Below are 20,583 nucleotides of genomic sequence, written 5' to 3'. Positions count from 1 at the left end.
ATTGCAATCAATAAAAATTGGAAATAGCAAGTAAACTGAAGTCATCAGATAGCACTTAGTTTCATACTAACACATGTGCACACGTATACAGTTTAGTACCAAAAAACATCATGAATTACAGCGGGGGCGATACTAACGCTGGGTACAGGGTAATCCAAACACAATGAAGATTGTCACCCCTGCTCTGGACTGAATGGAGTGCTCACATCACACACCTCCGATCTCCAACAATTTCACTTAAATCATAAAACAAAATGAAGACTCGATTTAATTCATACGATATTGTATGTTCAATTACTGAACTGCAGAGGTAAATATTTTCATTTTATTCAAATACAATTTTATTTACATAGGTTAGATGATAAACTATATCCAAATTTTACCATCCATTCATAGGTTAGTTGGTATGAGAGTTAACCAAATTTATGATATAGATCATCGTACATATCTTATAAGACTTCAACGCAGCGAAGAAAAATCTGTGTTGTTATTGGAGTCTGGTAACAGAATTCATACAACTGCATTTGAATGGCCTAAAAATGTAGCACCATCAGGGTTTTCAATGAAGGTATGTTAAAATAAATAGATATTTTATCACACAGAACTTAATGATCAAATTTTTGTAAACAGATGCGTAAACATCTTAAAAATAAACGTTTGGAGAGTTTAACTCAAATTGGAGTGGATCGAATAATAGATTTGCAGTTTGGTATTGGAGAAGCTGCTTATCATGTAATATTAGAGCTTTACGATAGAGGAAATATTGTTCTTACTGATTATGAAATGACAATTCTCAATATATTAAGACCACACACAGAGCAAGATCAAATAAGGTAATCAAGTTCAGTATTGTCAAAACATAAAAACTTGATGTTTGTTGGTAACCACTAAGGTATATTTTTTAGATTTGCTGTTAGAGAAAAGTATCCTTCAGATCGAGCTCATAAAATTACAATGCCTCCAGCAGAAATAATCTATGAGTGCATAAAAAATGCTAAAGTGGGAGAAAGCCTTAAAAAAGTTTTAAATCCAAATTTGGTATTTGGTGCATCTATAATTGATCATGTGTTGTTAAAAGCTAGTTTAGCCCAAGGTTGCAAAATTGGTAAAGATTTTAGCGTCACTGACGATATGCCAAGATTATTAAGAGCTCTAGAAAATGCAAATGAAATGTTTATTGAAGCAAAAAAGATTGTTTCGAAAGGTTTCATAATTCAAAAAAAAGAAGCAAAACCATTACAGGATGGGTCAATGGGCTTTATTTTTGCTAATATTGATTTTCATCCAATCTTGTTCGAGCAATTTAAAGATATGCCATACAAGGAATTTGATTCGTTTGATATGGCTGTAGATGAATACTTTTCTACAATGGAGGGACAAAAATTAGATTTAAAAGCTTTACAGCAAGAAAGAGAAGCTTTAAAGAAGCTAGAAAATGTCAAAAAGGATCATGATCAAAGATTAATGTCATTAGAGAAAACACAAGAGCTGGATAAGCAGAAAGCAGAGCTTATTACAAGAAATCAAGTTTTAGTAGATAATGCAATATTAGCTATACAAAGTGCTCTCGCTAATCAAATGTCATGGTCCGACATTCAAAGTTTACTCAAAGAAGCTCACAGTAGAGAGGATCCTGTTGCTTCTGCAATAAAGCAATTAAAATTAGAAACTAATCACATATCGCTACTGTTACGCGATCCATATGCAGACAGCGATGAAGAAGAAGCAGAATTGAAACCTATGGTTATTGACATTGATTTAGCACATACAGCTTTTGCTAACGCCAGGAAATATTATAATCAAAAAAGGTCTGCTGCTAAAAAACAGCAGAAAACAATAGAATCTCAAGACAAAGCACTAAAATCTGCAGAAAAGAAAACTAAACAAACCCTCAAAGAAGTACAAGCTATTCATAGTATTAATAAACTTAGGAAGACATATTGGTTTGAAAAATTTTATTGGTTCATTACTTCTGAAAACTATTTAGGTAAATGATTAAGAAAACAAGACTATACACATACACACACACACACACACAGACACACACACACACACACAGAATTGAAGGATATTATATTGAATTTAATGATATCTTTTATTTAGTTATTGGTGGAAGAGATCAGCAGCAAAATGAGTTAATTGTTAAGAGGTACTTAAAGGCAGGTGATCTATACGTTCATGCCGACTTAACTGGAGCTAGCTCTATTATTATTAAAAACCCCGGTGGTGCTGCCGTCCCTCCAAAAAGTTTAGCCGAGGCAGGAATTATGGCAGTTGCTTACAGGTATGCATGAAAATGTAAAATAAAGTACTATTAATTAGAAATGTTATACGAGATTTGCGTTATTATAAATTTTAGTATAGCATGGGAAGCTAAAGTAATAGCTGGGGCATGGTGGGTGCATCATGATCAAGTGTCCAAAACTGCGCCGACTGGTGAATATTTAACTACTGGTTCTTTTATGATTCGAGGAAAAAAGAATTATTTACCTCCTTGCCAATTAGTTATGGGATTGGGATTTCTTTTCCGACTTGAAGAAAGTTCTATAGAACGGCATAAAGACGAAAGAAAAGTTAAGATTATAGAAGAAGAAAATGAAACAACAGAGTTTCTTGATGGAGATACGGAGATTGAGATAGAAGAAAATTCTGAAGGTGAATATTTCGAAAATTAAATGATTTATTTTGAATATTTTTATTAAAAAAATTTTTTTAGACGAAATGACAGAACAAAAATTAAGTTCAATTCAAGAGGAGGATAATACGGAACAAACTGTAAAAGAAACCAATTTCAATGATGACAGTAGCGGTGAAGAAAATAGCCGACTTTTCCCCGACACTCAAATTAAACTAGATCTAACTGGTCCAAAGTAAGCACTTCAAAGTTTAACATTCTGTAATCCGTAACTTTAATGTAGAGTAATTTTATTTTTTATACAAATAGATTAAAAGTTCAAGTTGATGGTGGACAATTGTTTAAATCTTTGGAAACAGATGAGGACAACGTTGTTTTTCTTGGTGACGATAAACCAGTGATAGTTAAAAGTATTAACAAATCAAAAGGTGGTGAAAAGGAAGCTGCTAAGTTTAAAAGTGAAATGGATGAAAAAAATGCGAAAAATGAAAAAAAAAACGATCAAACTGCATTGAAAAGAGGTCAAAAAGGAAGATTGAAGAAGATGAAGGAAAAATATAAAGATCAGGATGAAGAGGATAGGAAATTATCTATGGCTATTTTACAGGTATAGTATTTCATCCTATTTGTTAAATTTGGTAAAGTGTGCTTACCATTTTTTGATAGTCGGCAGGTGCAGCTAAAGAGGATAAAAGAAAAATCAAAAATAAGGATCCGTCCGGCCCAAAACAGGGAAAGAAAAAAGGAAATCCCAGACCAAACGTTCCTCCTCAAAATATTCAACAATTAGATAATATTGATGAAGAAGACACAGGCCCCGGACCTGTGGTTGACATGCTTGGTCAGTTAACAGGGAAGCCATTATCTGAAGATGAGTTATTATTTGCTGTACCAGTTATCGCTCCTTATAACACTCTTTTGAATTACAAGTTTGTACAAATAATTATAATACTCTAATAATTTTGCATTTCTAAAAAATATTCCTACAACGTTTAATCTTTCAGATTTAAAGTAAAGCTAACACCTGGCACAGGAAGGAGAGGAAAAGCGGCAAAAACTGTCGTTGCTGTATTCCTTAAGGATAAAGACATAACTTCCAGAGAGAAAGATTTGTTGAAAGCAGTAAAAGATGAAACGATAGCTAGAAATATCCCTGGAAAAGTTAAAATTAGTGCACCACAAATACAAAAATTAAAGAAGTAAATTAAACTATGTTATTTTATAAGGTTGTGTATAATATGTAAATATACAGACTTCTTATTAAATCATTAATGATTCTTAAAAAGTTTAAAAACCCAAATTTTAATTTTTAGTAGTGGGAAAATAATTTATTTTCATCAGTTCTATAAAATATTTTCATTACATATTATTTGTTAACAATGCAGCCTTTGAAATCTAATATACAAGAACTTAATCATCGAATATATCGTCATCGGATGCACATAATGCTTTTCTTACGAATTGCCCTGATGAAGCTGATTTTGTGTTTTTCGTTATCCTGGATTTGGTTCCTTTTGGTAATATCTAAAAAAATAATGCCATTAAATGAAAACTTCTCATTATACAAAACATATTTTTACCCACTTACCTCTGGATCTGAATCGGAATCCTCGTACTTGTTCTTTGTTGCCTTCCTACTACTATTTTTTACAGGAGTGTTTTTTTTTATAGTCTTATCATCTCTTTTACTTTCTGCCTGTTTGATTTTTGTCTTTTTTACGATTTTAATATCATATTCTTCATCCGATTCAATACTATCTAATACTTTTTTAAGATCTTTAACATTCCCGCGCTTCTTATCCAAGATTATACCCACCGTGCTCGTATCTAGTGAATTTTCTTTTGTTGGACTTGGACTGCGAGATCTCTTAAGGCGCGGACTCTTTCTCGAAGAGGTCACTGTCTTTTTAACAGTTTTCTTTACTGATGGTTTTGGCGTGGCTTTTTTCATATCATTCTTTTCTCCGATAGAACCTATGGAATATTTGAACTCTAACTTTCCATCAGGTTTATGTCCCAATTGTTTTAGCCCATCAATTAAAATTGCTTTAAATTTATTGTAATCAGGAGTATCCCTAAATTTCATAGAGGCTAAAAGTGTCATATATTTCTTTATAGAACTTGGTACAGATGTAGAAAAACATTTATCCAAAAAGCTAGCTATATTATCGAATGCTTTCTCCTTTTCTTTCTGAACAGTAACTGAATCTGAAATATGTTTTTCCCATGGTAGGCAACCACACAGCCAATGTATCATATTGTAACCCAAAATTTCTATATCACCACGCATAGTTGGCACTTTAGATTAAGAAATTTAGAACAATTATTTTGGAATATTTTTAATATTTACAGTTACAATATATCTTTCTTACCTCCCATATGAGCATCCCTACTGGTATATTCGATAGTCCCATTATGTGCCTTTCTTGGATCCAACTTATAGTTTGTTTCTGTTGTATAGCGAGATGCCAGACCAAAGTCTACTAGATATACTTGATTTGGATTTTTCAGGTCTTGGAGTAAATTCGCACCTTTTATATCTGCATGCACATACGTCTTGTCATGTATATATTCTAAAACATTTAACTTGAAGGGTTTTGAATAATTAAACATATCATTTTAAAACAATCAACTTAAATATTTACTGAAACAACTATTATATCATAAAAAGTAAAAGTGAAACTTACTAATTGTAGGCCAATTTTATACACTGTGTGTTCTGGGAATTTTTTATCATTTTCAATAAATAGTTTCCATAAATCACATCCAAATCTTTCCATAACGACAAACCTATATTTTGTTTTATTACATTCATGACTTCCAGAGCCAATATAACGTGGCATACCCAAGTCAGAAAGTTTATGCTTTCGTTTCCATGTATCAACTGAAATAATTTAGTTCATATAATTACAAGTGTTATCATTAATAAATCAATATAGACAACTTAGAATTGTTAAATAAAAATTATAGCTTACTGTCATCAGGTTTTGCATTTCGCATGTAGAAATGCATTTCAACAAATAGAGGCCCATTTCCATGTGGCTCCTGTAAAATTTACTGAATTATAAAAGAATGATTTTGTTTCAATTTTATATATCTTAACTACTTACAATTTTTATAACATAAGGGTAGTCTTTTGGTGAAGTTCCTGTATATTCAGCAGCTGTAAATATTAATGAATTAGTTCTAGCGAATTAAACTGTAATGAACAAATGGAGCATGCAATTTTACATTTCAATATAGTAACAACATGTACCAGCATAAATTTCACCAAAGCCTCCAAGCCCAATAGATTTACCAATAATCCACTGTTTTTTTTTCATATCAGACAATACTTCACCTAAGGGTATTGGATCAGGCATTTTATAGAGTTTTGCTGCCTTTTTTCGAGGGGGCTTCGTTGCTTTACCCGACATGGTTAGGTTAAAGATGTGTCTTTCCTATTCAAAATTATAATTTAATCTGTTGCGTAAAATAAAATCTAATTAAAGATCTATCGATCACAATATACGTTAAAATACTAGATGATAATTTTCTCCACTTACTGCAAATAATAAAATATAAAAAGTAGCTCAAAATTAGCTATCAGCTGACAGGACTACTTGTACATCTTGCCGTCCTTTTCTTTTACTTGCCGAATGCAGAGTTCCGAGTGTTCCGATTTGTCGCTGCTTGCTGCCGGCGCTACCGCCGACCGCCCGTTGGTCATTTAAAAAAATATAATAGCGGGAATCGAAAACAATGTAGCCACGACAAGAAAATATAATAATATTCGTGAATGTAAGTGTTGTCATGATTATAAAACTTTATATTATTAGAATTATTATGACAGTGTAAAATTTAAAGTATACGAAAAATAATTTTTTCTAGACTGAAAAATATCAATGATAAATATGTATATTTAATGCATTAAAGAGCAAGTATAATCCATCGTTGCTTTTAAACAGCAATTGGTAAACATGGTCTCTTTAAAACACTTCGTTGTGTTTTTCTCCTGTGCAACGTGTTTATAAGAATTATAAGGGTTATATATATATATATATGAGATTTTTATACTGTTTATTCAAAGACTGTCAAAGACCCGTTGTAATTATATTAGATTATCTTAATAAGTGTCAAATAAATCGTTCTTTATGCACGAATGATGACATGATATTGTTGGTTAACAAAGTATACAGTTAAATTAAACTAAGTGGGTGATATGCTATGTGTGTAAATGATTAATATTTACAGAAACATTTACAGGATACTAACATTATTTTTCAAATGGAAGGAGCGGCAATTGATTTGCCAGCAACAAACACAATCGAAAATGAGCGAATCAATGGATTGAATGTCTGTATAAGTGATCCCAATGAAACAGACACTGAACATGAAGCATCTAGGGAAAGCTCTACTCCTCAACAATATTTGGAAAACAAACCTATCGATAACTCAATCTTTAATACAATCTCTAAAATTGTTAATCCAACCACAACTAAGGTTTATATCTATTTACGTTTAATTATCTCAACTATGAGTATAATAAGTATTATCAAATTGTTTATTATAATACAAAATTTCAGGTACCAGAGATACACGATTTTAAGATAGTAAAGCCTATAAGTAGAGGAGCATTTGGAAAAGTATTCTTGGGCCATAAAAAATCAAATCCTGAAACTGTATATGCGATTAAAGTGATGAAGAAGAATGAAATGATCCATAAGAATATGGCCTCTCAAGTGATAATAGAACGTAATGCTTTGGCTTTGACAAGCAGCCCATATTGCGTGCAACTGTTTTATTCCTTGCAATCAATTAGTAGTGTTTACTTAGTAATGGAGTATATGGTGGGAGGAGATCTTAAAAGTTTACTAGGATTTTGTGGCTATATGGAAGAATCTATGGCAGCCTTTTACACTGCTGAGGTTTGTTTAGCTTTGGAATATCTTCATTCCCATGGTATAGTTCACAGAGATTTAAAACCAGACAACATGCTTCTGTCTCGAGAAGGACATGTAAAATTGACAGATTTTGGACTTAGTAGAATTTCAAGCTGTCACAGAGATCTGGAAATATCCGACTTGGTAAATTGTACACCAAGTCTATGCACAAGAACGCCGGGACAGCTCCTGTCCCTAACGTCACATTTATCATTTGGCTCTGGCCAAAAATCAACCAGTGATTCTAATTCGCTTGACTCCAGCGATAGAAGTAATCCTGCTGTTAATCTTCTTCCAGTTTTACAGCACACTTGTCATAAAGGCTCTCATTCCTCGCTGAATTCTCTTGTCTCCTCAGCTACGTCCGGTGATTATTCACGTCTATCCGGTATTACTCCATTTCAATCTGCGGAAGATCTTAGAGAAATCTCGTCTCACATAGAAGATTCTTACAATAACAAGACAGAAGAGCAAACTCAGAGTAGCTCGGGCAGTTATCACACTTGTGAATCATCATCTACCGATACTACTAATCACTTGAGCGATCACATAGAAGAGGAAGAAGAGGAATCCACCCTTGAGGCCGAGCAATCCACTCAGCCTCTTCTCCACGCTAGTCCTCTTAGTACCTGCACAAATTCGTACGCCCGCGGCACTAAAAGAAAAAGGGGAAGCGCCGTGGTAGGAACCGGTTTAACAAGGGAATTATGCCTAATGGATCTGGAAGTTGATTCAACGCCAAAGAGGAAAAATTTGGGCACAATGTTTTCATATGGAAATCTCCACCAGCAAACTGTATCCGAATTAACTAGAAAAGATTTAATTGCTGCCGTTGGACAAGAGAACGGTTCGGGTGGACGAGTGGCTTTCAGTACTCCGGTATCATCCACAAAACAGAGATGCCAAAAAGCTACAGAGGAGCAAAAATATGATGAAGAGAAACTAGCTATAGTTAAAGCAACGCGATTTCACTTACCTCCGCCTTCTTCACAGACTGCTGGGTCTGAACAGTCGGGGAATGTTGAATATAGGTCACCTCAGGGTATTTCTCCTATCAAAACACCAGCTACGTCAAGCAACGGCTGCAATCCTTACAGGTACTTATATCGTTAATGATGTTTCATAGTTCAATTAAGCATCGGTACTTATATCCGCAATAATTATTTTGAAGAACGCCAAAATCAGTTAGAAGGGGACAAAATCGCTCCGATGAGAGGATATGGGGAACTCCCGATTATCTCGCACCAGAATTGTTGCTTCGCCAAAATCATGGAGCTGCGGTTGACTGGTGGGCCCTTGGTGTTTGTTTATTTGAATTCTGCACTGGAATACCGCCTTTCAATGACGAAACTCCGCAAGCTGTGTTCTCTAATATCCTAGCAAGGGATATTCCATGGCCAGAAAACGAAGAGGCTTTGTCGTCCGCTGCTATTGAAGCCATAGATTCCCTTCTAACTACGGATCAAGCCGCTCGTCCTTCCGCGAAGGAAGTGAGATCTATGGCCATGTTTAAAGACTTCCCATGGGATGAGCCGCAAAAAGCGGTAGCACCTTTTATACCTCAGCCTGATGACAATTACGACACTTGTTATTTTCAAGGTATCGCTTATATCGTTGATACCTTTCTCTAATGTCAATACATTCACATTGATAATTTTTTCTTTCGTTCCAGCCCGAAACATTTTACAGCATTTAACCGTCAGCAGTTGTGACGTTTAGTTAAAAATAAATAAAAAAAAAACAAACAAACAAACAAAATCTGATCTGCTTTCCAGAGCAGGATTTACTTCTACAATGAAAGAACTATTGTCATGTTTAATTGTATTTTTTATATACTCGTGTATGTATAGGAAATATAAAATAATTTGTTATTCTCGGTAACAGCCTGTTTATAATTATGAAATTTGTACGAGAGAAGGAAAGATTTTTTTGATAAAAAATGATATGTCAAGTATTTAATACAGATCGTTCGATCACCATCGTCTTTTCTCGTACATGTATTGCAAGATTTGAGAAGCGCATAGCACTTGCATAAGCGTAATTAGTTTCGAGTAGGTGCTGAGTTCACTTACATGAAAAAAGTCAAATATATCAAGGAAAAACCACTTAATTTTCTAAAAACTTATGTTTCTATTTGTTCTATTTAAGATTTTTATTAATCCAAGGTAAGAAATGTGTGACCCTTGTATAAACTCCTGGATACTGCCCTTTGCCGCAGCCAATTCCCCAGCTAACAATACCAACTTGCGTCCATCTTCCGTCGTTCACCATCAGCGGTCCACCACTGTCACCCTGAAAAAGATTGACGTTACAGATGAAAATCATAATTATATTGTTGATATGAAAGAATCTATTGTGGTAAGTTTTAGATTTTAATAAATTAAAAATAAAATGCTAACCGAACACGAATCCTTAGCAGCTCGCCCAGCACAGAGGAAACTGTCAACAATTCCACCAGGCGCTGCAGCACCGTATTTTATCTTGCACTCGCTGTTGGACCACACTGGAATGGAAACTTCCTGCAGAACTGCTGGCTGAGGACCACCTTGGAACAATCAAAAGCAAAGCGTGAATTTCAACAATGAACAAATCTCGTCGAAATTTTGTAATAAACTAAAGGAAGTTTCTTACTTTCTCTCAAGGAACCCCAGCCAATGACGGTCGCTGTTTTTCCAGAATACAATTGCGACCCACTTGGTAAACAAATTGGTCTAATTTGTTCTGTGAATGGAACTGGTTCATTGAGCGTTAATAATGCAACATCATTGTAGAGAGTACGAGAATTGAAGCCTCTGTGCCTTACAACTCGTTTGACTCGTCTTTCTATATGGCGTACTTCGTGGTTCGTTTTGATATTATAATCTCCTAGACGTACCGTTAATCTGGCCACATCCCAAGAGTTCATGCTGAAAGCAAAATACAAGTGAGAAACTGATCGATCGGTTACTCAAATCATCGTACGTGATACGTTTAGTTAAAATAAAAACAACGGCAGTAAGTGGATCGGTCTAGATTTTCGCAGTTGATTTAAAATGCTTACTGAGCAACGCAGTGGGCAGCAGTGAGAATGTGTTTGTCGTCGATGAGAGATCCACCGCAAAACTGTCGACCAGCGTTGAAGAGGGCAGCGATCCAAGGCCACTCGCCAGGATCAGCGTTTTGACCACCGACGATACGTTCCTGGTCCTGATTACCGTTTTTAGCACCGCATTGCGCTACGTAAATAGCAGTGGCCATGGTAGTGGCAACAGGTACAGGTTTGGATGGAGGACTCGATGGTGTTGTTGCTCCTGGCCACCAAGCTGGTTTCTTCGTAGGCCATGTAGTCGCCAGAGGTGGCCTCTTGGGAGGAGGACTCGTGACAGGCTTCGACGTTGAAGCAGTCGATGCTCCAGGATACGGTGGATGAGTTGGCAATGGTGGAATCGTATTATCTGGCGAATGAGTGGGCAATGGCGGTGGCCACGTACCTGGTTGTTGTGGCCTTGGCTTGGCCGCCAAGTTCTCTTGATCCTTCTTTTTTCCATCATCCACCTGAGGCAAATCAAAATTATCGTCACAGCCGATGATAAAAAGCAGATTGTTAAAGTAGCCTACGAAAGACCATTCTTTACACCTTCCATTTCCATTCTTCTATAACAGTATATGCTTTTGTTTATCGCTGTTTACCTCAGCTTGCGGCTCCTCCACGGTGGGATTTGTATTGCATCCATCGCCGGGTTGAGAAGTCGGAGGACTGACGGGATTTAAATTGGAGCAACAAATTCCAAATCCTGCACCGCCGTCATCACGAATGTAACTGCAGGTGTCGTAGACGCCCAATACCCAACCATCGAGAGCTCCTAGGTCAGGGATCTTGAAGTAAGGATAGCATTCCTTGAAAGTAGTGCAGCGACCAACTTCACCCTTCGACGTTAGGCACGATCCACGATTGGAGGCTCCGTTCCACAAGATACCTCGGCCTTCTCTCGATTCCTCCTCATCAAAGTCCAACGCAGCTAGAAATTTATCAAATCAATTTTACTCTGTCAAATTTTACTTTTAATAATTATACATAATATTGTGATTGCAATTTGGTCATACATATATAAAAGTGTTTTTTTGTTCTTATATATATATATATATATATATATACACCATCAGCTTTCTCTCATCTTTTGATATCTGCACGTTGTCATGTTTACTAACTATTCCGCAGGAATACTTACTTCGGCACGTAAGTGGACGTGCATTAATGATGTCCGGTAAAGAACGACACACACCGACGCGTGGGTCTCTCGTGAATAACGACCGATGTTTCTTTTCACTTACACGAGCGGAATATCGAAAATTATGACACTGTTAACTCGCGACAAAAGAGGACTCTCGCCTGTGGGTTTATCGTAGAACTGGAAGCCGCGCTTGATAATATTTCCAGCGAGAACGACGAATATAAGATCCTCGCGGAATCGATGCTGAGGAAAGGAAGAGAACAAAAGAGGTGGGACATTTTTCGTAGCTGCGGTTGAATCGATCGAGAGAAACGAAACGACGTCGCAGAGTGCGAAAGAATTTGAAGAAGGCAGCAGTATAGCGTATAATTGGTGAGTTCGCTGACCCTGAAAATGCCTGACACAAGAATAAACGTGTGCACGTAGGATATAAGCGAGGTCGAATGAAAAAATAAGCCTGGATGACTTCCGTTGGACGTACATGGAATGATTGTAAAATTACTCACCGTCGATGATTTCCGTGTCATCCTCGACAGAGTCGACGAAAAATTCGCGAGGTTTGCCATCGGACGCACTCTCACCAGCCACCAATGTCAATGAGATATTGATCCATGTCAGAAGCAGTGCTATCGACGCTGTTCTCCAGTGCATCTTAATGGCCTCTGACGCGAGGCGATTAGAGCGATGGAATACTAGATCTGTCCGACGTGGTTGAGAGGTTGAACGATCACTGAAACGCGAGCCGCAAAACTCACCAGTCACTACCACCGGCGTCTTGGTAGGGACCTTGGAACCAGCACTAAGCTGCTAAGCTGCTGAATAGCCGGGGCTCGAGCTTATAACGGGCTCGCCCTCCCCTTGATACTTGCCGCTCTGCCCCCAGTAGGCATCTTGTATTCCTATCCTCCGAGTACCGATTCCTCTCTCTCTCTCTCTCTCTCTCTCTCCCTCTCTCAAAATAACATTTCTCCGTCTTAACAAATACCTTCCCGAACACAATAACATGCACATCCACTGTCATTACTCCACTGGACCCCGTCGTACGTACGTTAAATATCATTATGCAACTTGAGATTTTTCAATATCCGCGCAAAAACGACCTGGACTTTTGCCATCTCTCGCTGTATATACTAATATTACACGGTACGTATGGGAATTGTCAGTACGTCGATCTTGCAGTATATGATAATGAGAAGCCGTAGGTGGTTTGATAGCGGTTCTTTTTGATTTAACAAGGGACTAGATATCGGGTCCTCCACTGGCAACTGGTTTCTATTATGTTATGACGCATACCATAAGATTTGTGCGTCTCCCCACCATTGTTATTATCAACGAAATTTCGGTGATTCATAGATCTTTGTCGGGATCGATGACTGATTCATGAATATTTGATACATATCGTAACGCGCCGTTTCCCACGATTCTTATAATCGCAAAATTCGAGTGTGTGCGTGTATAAGAGTCGATCGATGGGATTAATTTGTCGAAGAAAGGACTTTTCTTTGCTGCTCCGATGCAACCAAGTGGAATGATGTAATCCGAGCGAGAGTTGCAGATTGTTGAAATAACAAGAGAAGGGAGAGTGAAAAAAAAAGAAGAGGAAGAATGATTTTACGTTGTTGAATCTCCAGTGTCGCGTGATCTTGGGCGCGAACGCATTTGCATAGAGAGCACGATTCCTCGGTTTGGCCTTGAGAAGAAGTCGCGAAGGTTGCACGTAAGGGACGGCCATGAACTTGCTCGCTGTCTGATCCTCGTACGCCGCGTTTGAAGACGGCACATTTACACGCTTCCCTTTCTCCAAGAATTTAGCGATTCCACGACTCGCGGATTGGCTCAAAGGATTACACGGTATAAAAACTGAAAATTAGCATTTTTCACGGAAAACAATTTGGTTCTTGAAATGGTCTCGGTTCGAGTGGCGAGTACCGCAATGAGGAAACGTGCTTCGTTATTCGAAACGGCGAAATGATTTGGAGAAAAGGAATAAGGGGAACGCGTGGTCCACGGCTCTTTGCTCGGAGGAGTCAGTGATCCGCGTTTTAAGGGAAAAAAAAACCACCCGAGGAGACAAGAGTTTCGGTTTGCACGTCCCTCGGTAAGCCTGCTAATAGCTTCTTGCCCCCACCACCGACCACCTCCTTTATCTCCACGTTGCCCCGAAGAATTCGATAATCTATAAAGAGAGCACAGCGCGCGACGCCAACCCGTCAAACCGGACCAACCGAAAATATTTGTACCTTTATTTTAAAGAGAACCCTGAAGAAAAAACCTCTAGCACGCCCACTCGTGCGTTTTCCAATTTTCGGCCCGTCGAATAAAAGCTTCCCAACGATTCTCCCTCCTGTCCATGTCACTCTGCTTCGATCAAATATTTACCCAAAATTTCCACGATTTCCTCAGCGGTGTAATTAAATCATCGTTATGTCGATGGAAAATAATCACGCTCGAGTCAGCGACCTTCGATCGACCAATCAATTTTTAACGGTCCGCGCTTAGGAAAGTGCTTGATGATTGAAAAATATGAAAGTCGCGTTTTTTTGTTCTTCTTTTTTTATGGCAAGATCACGCGGGTGTCTGTTGGACAAGTGCAAAGTGTAAACCGGTCGGAGACGCGTTGTTATGGTGAAAAGTAGGTTGTTGCCCTTTTGCTCTAACGATGGCCAAAATTCTTCGCAAGGGCTGGGCACACCGAGGTAAAAAATGGTGAATTAGCAAGAATTTACCGGAGGAAAGTAAAATAAAGATCAGATTGATTTTATCCCTTATCCTTCGTTCTCAGAAATTCTTGACATTAGATAGTCGGACATGTACACTGTAAGCAAGTAGCGTGTAAAGAGACGTGTGTGTGTTAGTTTTAACAAGAGGAGAACATATTGCGGTTATACAAGTATGATACGTGGCGTGCAAAGAGTGCATATATCAGGTTGAAAGTAAAAATGAGGCAAACATCGCGAGTAGCCCTTTAAAGTTATAAATATATAGCGTCGAGTGCTGCGCGCATAATTTGTCGAATCTCTTAGAGAGAGAGAGAGAGAGAGAGAGCAAAGGCGATTATCAAACGATTATCGATCGGTGTACGTATGGTAAAAGTCGTAAGTAAATGGAGAAAATATCGAGTTTGACTTATAGAATGACGAGGAGGGAGCCCCATGTGTATTGTACACGCAAAGAACTATAAAACTTATGCGAGGGCCAGTGGCCCCCTACAAGGTCGTGGATTTCCACACGAGTGTCGAGTGCCGCGAAGCGGACGCACACAATCATGCGCGAGCTTCTCGCTCGATACGATATATAGTATAGGTATAGTTACTCCTATACTCATACTTTATGCTCAGCATCCTCCGTTTTTCCTCGTTTGCCCCCCTCCGTCCACCTACCGGCCGACGAGTACGCGAGCTGCATCCTATACTTAAGAGTTGCGAGGCATCAATTAATTCTGCACGGCTCAAACCGCGCGGGCTTGCGAGCACTCGCGCGCACGCGGCAAGGAATCAAAATTCGCCTCGAACACGACCATTTCTTCTGGAGGATAATAAAATCAAACGGTTCTGTATTGAAAGGCTATCGATCGTCACCTCTGGCAGTGTATACAGCTCGATTATGATATATTCCAGCCACGATCCTGTTTAAAGGATTTATTTGCATAAATAGTTTTACGTGCTCTCGATGCGTGCTTCATTTTCAGGCACGGATCGGAATTGGCATTGGGGATCGGTATTATACCCTACACACGCGTATACGCACACGTATAAATATTACCGATTGATTTTTGATTGAATTTTGCCCTGATAGCTATATATATATATATATATATGTACGCGGATGGATGGCTGGTGATAAAGATCTTAAATCGAGCTGGCTGCGATGAGGTACGAGGTACGTGTTCCGTTAAGCTCGTCAAAGGAGTAATTTGTGGTGTGCGACTAATCGTACTGGATGACACGTCGTTTCGGTGATGTACGAGTGAACGAGTTGACCGAAAAATCTGTCAGAACTGTCAGCGCTCCTCGTATCCCCGAGAGAGAGAGAGAGAGAGAGAGAAGCAGCGTCGATTTCATCTCTCTCGCTCCCCCCTCGAAAAGTCGTCGACATCCTTCGACTCGGCTCGATCGACCATTATGGACCTTCCTCCACCAATACACAGGGATTCACTCTTATTTTATCTGTCCTTATACTAGATTTCTATACGCTTACAATACTTTCTTTTTAAATTCCTCTCGAACAGGTTTACCTCGTGCACCCGTAAAAGCTTCTAATGACGACGAGGACCCCGGGAGGATGTTTTGCCCGTTGGAAAGGTCCTCCTGCTTGCTAATGAAAAATAGACCAAGGCCCGCGTGGATTGGATCTCTGCGATCAATCCATTTTTATTCTGCTCTTTGGCGCGTCGGGTGCTCGATGAAGGATCATTGTTCACGATTGTCAAGGAATGGAATTGAAATTGAAATCTTCAGAATGTCATTTTTTATTATTACATGTTTTTCGGATGTCTATGTTAATCACCTGTCTCTCGAAATAGGTTGATGAAATTGAGCCTAGCTAGTCTGTGCCATTGTTCAATTGCTCGAATGATTTATAATATAAGAGTAATAATGTGTATGTATATATATATATATATATAAATATATATAACACTAGAATGTGCTGCGAATGGATAAATGTCTGGGCAGAATGATTCGTACGGAATAGGATGGGGACAGTCTTTCTTATCATTGTTCACAAGCTGTAGAGAGCAATAAGAATAGCGTGCGGTTTATAAAACGTACTAATATAATATTTATTGTTGCAATAAACATCGTAATAATATAATATCACCTCTGGCACAATCTCACGATGGCAAGACAACGCGTTGAAAAATATTGTATATGTATATTCTGCATTCTCACATCGGTATCCTTAAAAAATCCTCTTATTCTGTCGTGTTGCATGGCTACATTGACAATTTGAGCCCAGTCCGCTGACTGGCGAAAAGTTAAGTTCCTCTTTATTATAGATATGCTTTAAAACCATTAATAAAATCCGTTTAACATCGATCATCGCACGCTCGTGTCTACTGTGTACTCGGACTCGTAATATATAATTATAACGTACAATCAGTTCGACTGTAAAACCGCCACGGATAGCGACAGCGAAAAGAATCGTCCAAAAATCCAAGTGCTCTCGACGTTTGTACCGACTACTCAAAAAAACGTAAAATATATTCTGAATTTGATTTTTTTCCCCCTTTTCTCAATGTTTTTTCTTTCTTCGCTCGAAGAAGCACTCTTTCTCTTTCTTTCACCGCGACTCTTTTCGCTGCCTTCCCGTGGCGTTAACATGTCTTTATTCCATTCTAATAATAAAAATAATAATAACTATTTAAAATAATATAATAATAATATATAATAATATCATTATTGAACTTAAAAATAATACGAATAATCTTAAAAGTAATAAAGATGATATAATAGAAAAGAAATGGCTCGTTGTAGCAAAACCGTCGCCCGCGAAATAGCAAGCAGCGGATCGAGTGCTTTTCCGGGAGGCAAAGGTGAGAAGATACGGCCAGCTGATTATTCATAAACATGTCATGGACTAACGCTAACGATTTTGTTCCGTGGATCTGTCATTTTTCAAAGTATTCGTTCATGCAAGTCCATTCATCCGTTCACTCGCTTTCTCTCTCTCTCTCTCTCTCTCTCCTCAATTTCATACTCCATCCATACACTCTCGCTCACGCTTCGCCCTTTTTGCGTCCTGCGGGCACGCATGCATAATATGTATAAAAAATAATAATAATAAAAATAATAATATTAATATACGTATATTACGTAGTTCTAGTCAATAGAATCAATAATATTAATAATATCAATTTATATGCTGTCTGGCAATAAATGTAACAAAATATAGTACTCGATAATAATATGCATTTTAAAAGCGTATTTTGATCGTTGCTTTGACATCGGTATTGACGTACGCACAATTAACAAGTGTCATGATTGTGATGTGTCTAATCTAATCTAACGATTCTAGTGTAAATAATAACAAATGGATAATATAAATCTTTCTGTAAGTGTATAGTCGTAATCCTGCAGTAGGGATGCGCGAAGATCGAAACAAAACGCTTCCTTTTTGTTATAGTTTTTCTTAACTCGAGGAACGAGTTTCACAATGTTTCCATTAAAAAATAAATGATCCAACGATCGATGCCAGTAATGAGTACAGATGCCTTGCTTCCTTTAAATTTCTTCTTTTTCACTGCTAATTTACACGTTTGGTTTCGTCACACATAATCCTCGCGCTTGTTGGCACTGGGCTGCACTAAAAAACACGCTATTAAAACTATGCATATACGATTGGAATTTAAATTACTCAAGTCTGGTGACTTGGAAATGTTGGTGGCTTCTAGTCAGGCGATATATACTTCAACGATTCTAATATCAAAACAGATTTTTATCCACTAAATCGAATCTCTAATTTTTATCGTAGTTATTACAATTAAATAACAGAATTTAGCATTTCTCTTTTAAATTATATTTGCTCTTAGCGAATAACATAACTTTAAAAGGATATTTTTTTTAGAATTTCTCTTACGTCTCTACGAGAATTCCCTTCGTCATTTGAAGCTAGGCTTGAAAATTGGGGATTATTCATAAAAATCTACGTGATGCTGAAAATTTGACATCGCGCAACATCGAGATGCATCGATGAAAATTATGACATCCTCAGGATTATTGGACTATTTAAAATGGCAATTGGCGTATTAACACAATAATGAGATTAATAGTTGGAACATCGTCAACCCTTAAAATATGTATACTCAGTTAATGTCGACGGCGTTTCTTAAACGTATAAACAGACGTTAAACTCTAAAGCGACAATACAAATAACATAGAATGACAGTTTCATATACATTTATACGTCATACATACAATACTTAATATATAACAAAGTTCTTAAATCAATTTTGATTGATTTACAGTACAGATCGATCGCATTTCAATTACATTCTACTAGATCCAGTAATCTTAAGAATTCTGCGCTCGCATCAGTAAAAATTGTTGAAGAATGAAACGTTGAACGAATGAAGTTACTATATATATATATATAGTCGATGGAGAATGTGTGGCAGACTTTGGGGTGTTGGAAAATTGGGAAAACGGAAATTGATATATCGATATATAGGTTTACATAGGCGAGCGCTTTAGGTATATATATATATATATATATATATAGAGAGAGAGAGAGAGAGAGAAATAGAGATGCGCTCTCTCTCTTTAAGAATTCGTACCACGCCGAGGCTTGGTCGTGCTGGAGGAATTGGAGATCTCTCGACCTTGATGAATTTCATTGGCGAGTGCGCTGGCGCCACGTCGATTTCAGCGAGTTTCAGTCTAAGTCTATGGTGCGTCTTCGGCGTCTCCTGCTGGAGGATCGACTCCTCGAGAGCCTGATTGACCGAGGCTGTGCAGATACACGGTGATTGGTGACCTTGATGCGAGAGAGAAAGATCGAAAGAGAGAAGAGAGAAGAGAGAGAGAGAGAGAGAGAGAGAGAGAGAGAGAGAGAGAGAGAATATAGGCGTCCTTGGATTGCACGCTATCCGATTATCTCGGATTTGGAGATGATCGGGAGGATTCTTGACGAGCCAGGGACACAAAGAGAGAGAGAGAGAGAGAGAGAGAGAGAAGCTCCCTCTTCAACAGTTCCTCCTCCTCCTCCTCCTCCTCCTTCACCGCTTATATACGTATTTACAAGGTGCGCGCAAAGGCGATTTCCTCAGGAAGAATTGACAGAAGAGCTCACGTGTTGGCGCTCTCGTGAACGTGTTGGTGAACGTGCTCGTGCGAGGAGTTCGTCAATGGCGAGGACGCAGCCGTCGAGAGCTCGATCAGAGTGACGTCATAACCGACCGTAGTCTCTGGATCCCCTGGATCGCTCGGCGATCCTGGATTGGGGTGTCGATCGGTCTCCGGGTTCACCCTCGAATGGCTGACCTCCAACAGGAAGAGATCCTCGTCCACGTAATATCTCACCATTCCGTCGTCAATTTTCGCTGTAATTCTGCAACAATCATCGTACGTCCTTCCATCAATCATCCGCCCTGACGATTCATCACCGCGGACACACCAGGAAAAAGAAACGTGAAATCAAGCGCGTATATATATATATATATTATTTAGCTAAAAACCCACAAGCGACTCTCGTCAAATTCTTCCTACGATTATTCCAACTGAAATTCGCATCGTCGCTTGTTTGTTACAACCTATAGCTATTATATATATATATAGTTCATATCTGTTGTCGCGTGTATTATTGCCGTCGATTTACGGTCCATTGCAAAAGATTTTCTACGTTTTCTATTGGCGATTATCAAAAAATTGCACTCATCGATTTAATTAGTTAGATAAGAAGGAGAAAGATAGAGATAGATAGAGATAAAGAGAAAGAGAGAGAGAGAGAGATTGCAGAGTTTCAAATGAAAAAGACATCCGCGCCCAACCCGTTTCTGCGTGAGTACCGTAGCTCGAGAGATCGATCGATTCGCGATAATCGAGAGATTTTATATGGAAAAAGAGACCAGTGAGATGAAATATCCAATGAGGCGAGACACTGTAAGAGGAAGAGTATGATTGACACGCGCGATGCAAATGTGCAAAGTTAATAAGTTAATAAGATTTTTAGAGGTAGCGATATAGGGAAGCGTGAGAGTATTAGAGGCTGATGTATAGAACAAAAGAGAGAGAGAGAGAGAGAGAGAGAGAGAGAGAGAGAGAGAGAGAGAGAGAGATTAGTGGATTAGTAAGAGACGAGAAGCTTTCAGACATGCGAG

General features: G+C 38.2%; 5 protein-coding genes across 12 annotated transcripts in view; 2 read left to right on the top strand and 3 right to left on the bottom strand.

The window, feature by feature from the left end:
* The first annotated feature begins 174 nt into the window (after positions 1–174).
* On the top strand, positions 175–3,905 carry Clbn (Nuclear export mediator factor NEMF homolog Clbn). Its single transcript, XM_066729373.1, has 10 exons — positions 175–310; positions 397–568; positions 631–833; positions 906–1,987; positions 2,104–2,284; positions 2,360–2,655; positions 2,717–2,870; positions 2,945–3,242; positions 3,302–3,564; positions 3,640–3,905. Exons 1-10 carry the CDS (start codon positions 255–257, stop codon positions 3,836–3,838), a joined length of 2,904 nt encoding a protein of 967 aa, XP_066585470.1. The 5' UTR covers positions 175–254; the 3' UTR covers positions 3,839–3,905.
* Positions 3,906–3,948: 43 nt separating this feature from the next.
* LOC136774904 (serine/threonine-protein kinase VRK1-like) lies at positions 3,949–6,276 on the bottom strand. 2 transcript variants are annotated; one of them, XM_066729380.1, is made up of 8 exons: positions 6,181–6,276; positions 5,892–6,075; positions 5,746–5,798; positions 5,611–5,680; positions 5,323–5,519; positions 5,008–5,221; positions 4,224–4,933; positions 3,949–4,159 (listed from the first exon to the last, which is right to left on the bottom strand). In XM_066729380.1, exons 2-8 carry the CDS (start codon positions 6,049–6,051, stop codon positions 4,046–4,048), a joined length of 1,518 nt encoding a protein of 505 aa, XP_066585477.1. In that variant the 5' UTR covers positions 6,052–6,075; positions 6,181–6,276; the 3' UTR covers positions 3,949–4,045. The 2 variants fall into 2 exon arrangements, with proteins under 2 accessions (XP_066585477.1, XP_066585481.1); XM_066729384.1 differs by having other exon boundaries at positions 5,892–6,097; positions 6,181–6,272.
* A 119-nt stretch (positions 6,277–6,395) lies between these two features.
* Positions 6,396–9,452, top strand: gwl (serine/threonine-protein kinase greatwall). Of its 4 annotated transcripts, XM_066734701.1 has the most exons (6): positions 6,396–6,415; positions 6,506–6,805; positions 6,881–7,117; positions 7,201–8,654; positions 8,729–9,156; positions 9,230–9,452. In XM_066734701.1, the coding sequence occupies exons 2-6, from the start codon at positions 6,677–6,679 to the stop codon at positions 9,274–9,276; spliced, it is 2,295 nt and encodes a 764-aa protein (XP_066590798.1). In that variant the 5' UTR covers positions 6,396–6,415; positions 6,506–6,676; the 3' UTR covers positions 9,277–9,452. The 4 variants fall into 4 exon arrangements, with proteins under 4 accessions (XP_066590798.1, XP_066590794.1, XP_066590804.1 ...); XM_066734697.1 differs by having other exon boundaries at positions 6,415–6,805; XM_066734707.1 differs by having other exon boundaries at positions 6,415–6,827.
* Positions 9,453–9,626: 174 nt separating this feature from the next.
* Positions 9,627–12,453, bottom strand: LOC136778101 (proclotting enzyme-like). The gene is made up of 6 exons (XM_066734713.1): positions 12,275–12,453; positions 11,227–11,555; positions 10,598–11,091; positions 10,189–10,463; positions 9,957–10,102; positions 9,627–9,849 (listed from the first exon to the last, which is right to left on the bottom strand). Exons 1-6 carry the CDS (start codon positions 12,417–12,419, stop codon positions 9,697–9,699), a joined length of 1,542 nt encoding a protein of 513 aa, XP_066590810.1. The 5' UTR covers positions 12,420–12,453; the 3' UTR covers positions 9,627–9,696.
* Positions 12,454–16,229: 3,776 nt separating this feature from the next.
* The window catches only part of grh (grainy head), a 79,596-nt gene continuing 75,242 nt past the window's right edge, over positions 16,230–20,583 (bottom strand). For 3 of the 4 annotated variants that reach the window (XM_066735624.1, XM_066735635.1, XM_066735649.1), the window contains one exon: positions 16,230–19,814. In XM_066735624.1, coding sequence (XP_066591721.1) covers positions 19,553–19,814 — 262 coding nt within the window. In that variant the 3' untranslated portion in view covers positions 16,230–19,552. The remainder of the gene's footprint in view (positions 19,815–20,583) is intronic. The other variant, XM_066735645.1, reaches the window with a different exon arrangement.

Source organism: Prorops nasuta, unplaced genomic scaffold (genome assembly GCF_024137725.1).
Source record: "Prorops nasuta isolate Cenicafe-Biocafe unplaced genomic scaffold, Cenicafe_Pnas_1.2 PNAS00002, whole genome shotgun sequence".
In the NCBI taxonomy this organism is placed as follows: domain Eukaryota; kingdom Metazoa; phylum Arthropoda; class Insecta; order Hymenoptera; family Bethylidae; genus Prorops; species Prorops nasuta.
The sequence above is the reverse complement of the archived record's forward strand: the minus strand, read 5'-3'. Positions and strand labels throughout refer to the sequence as shown.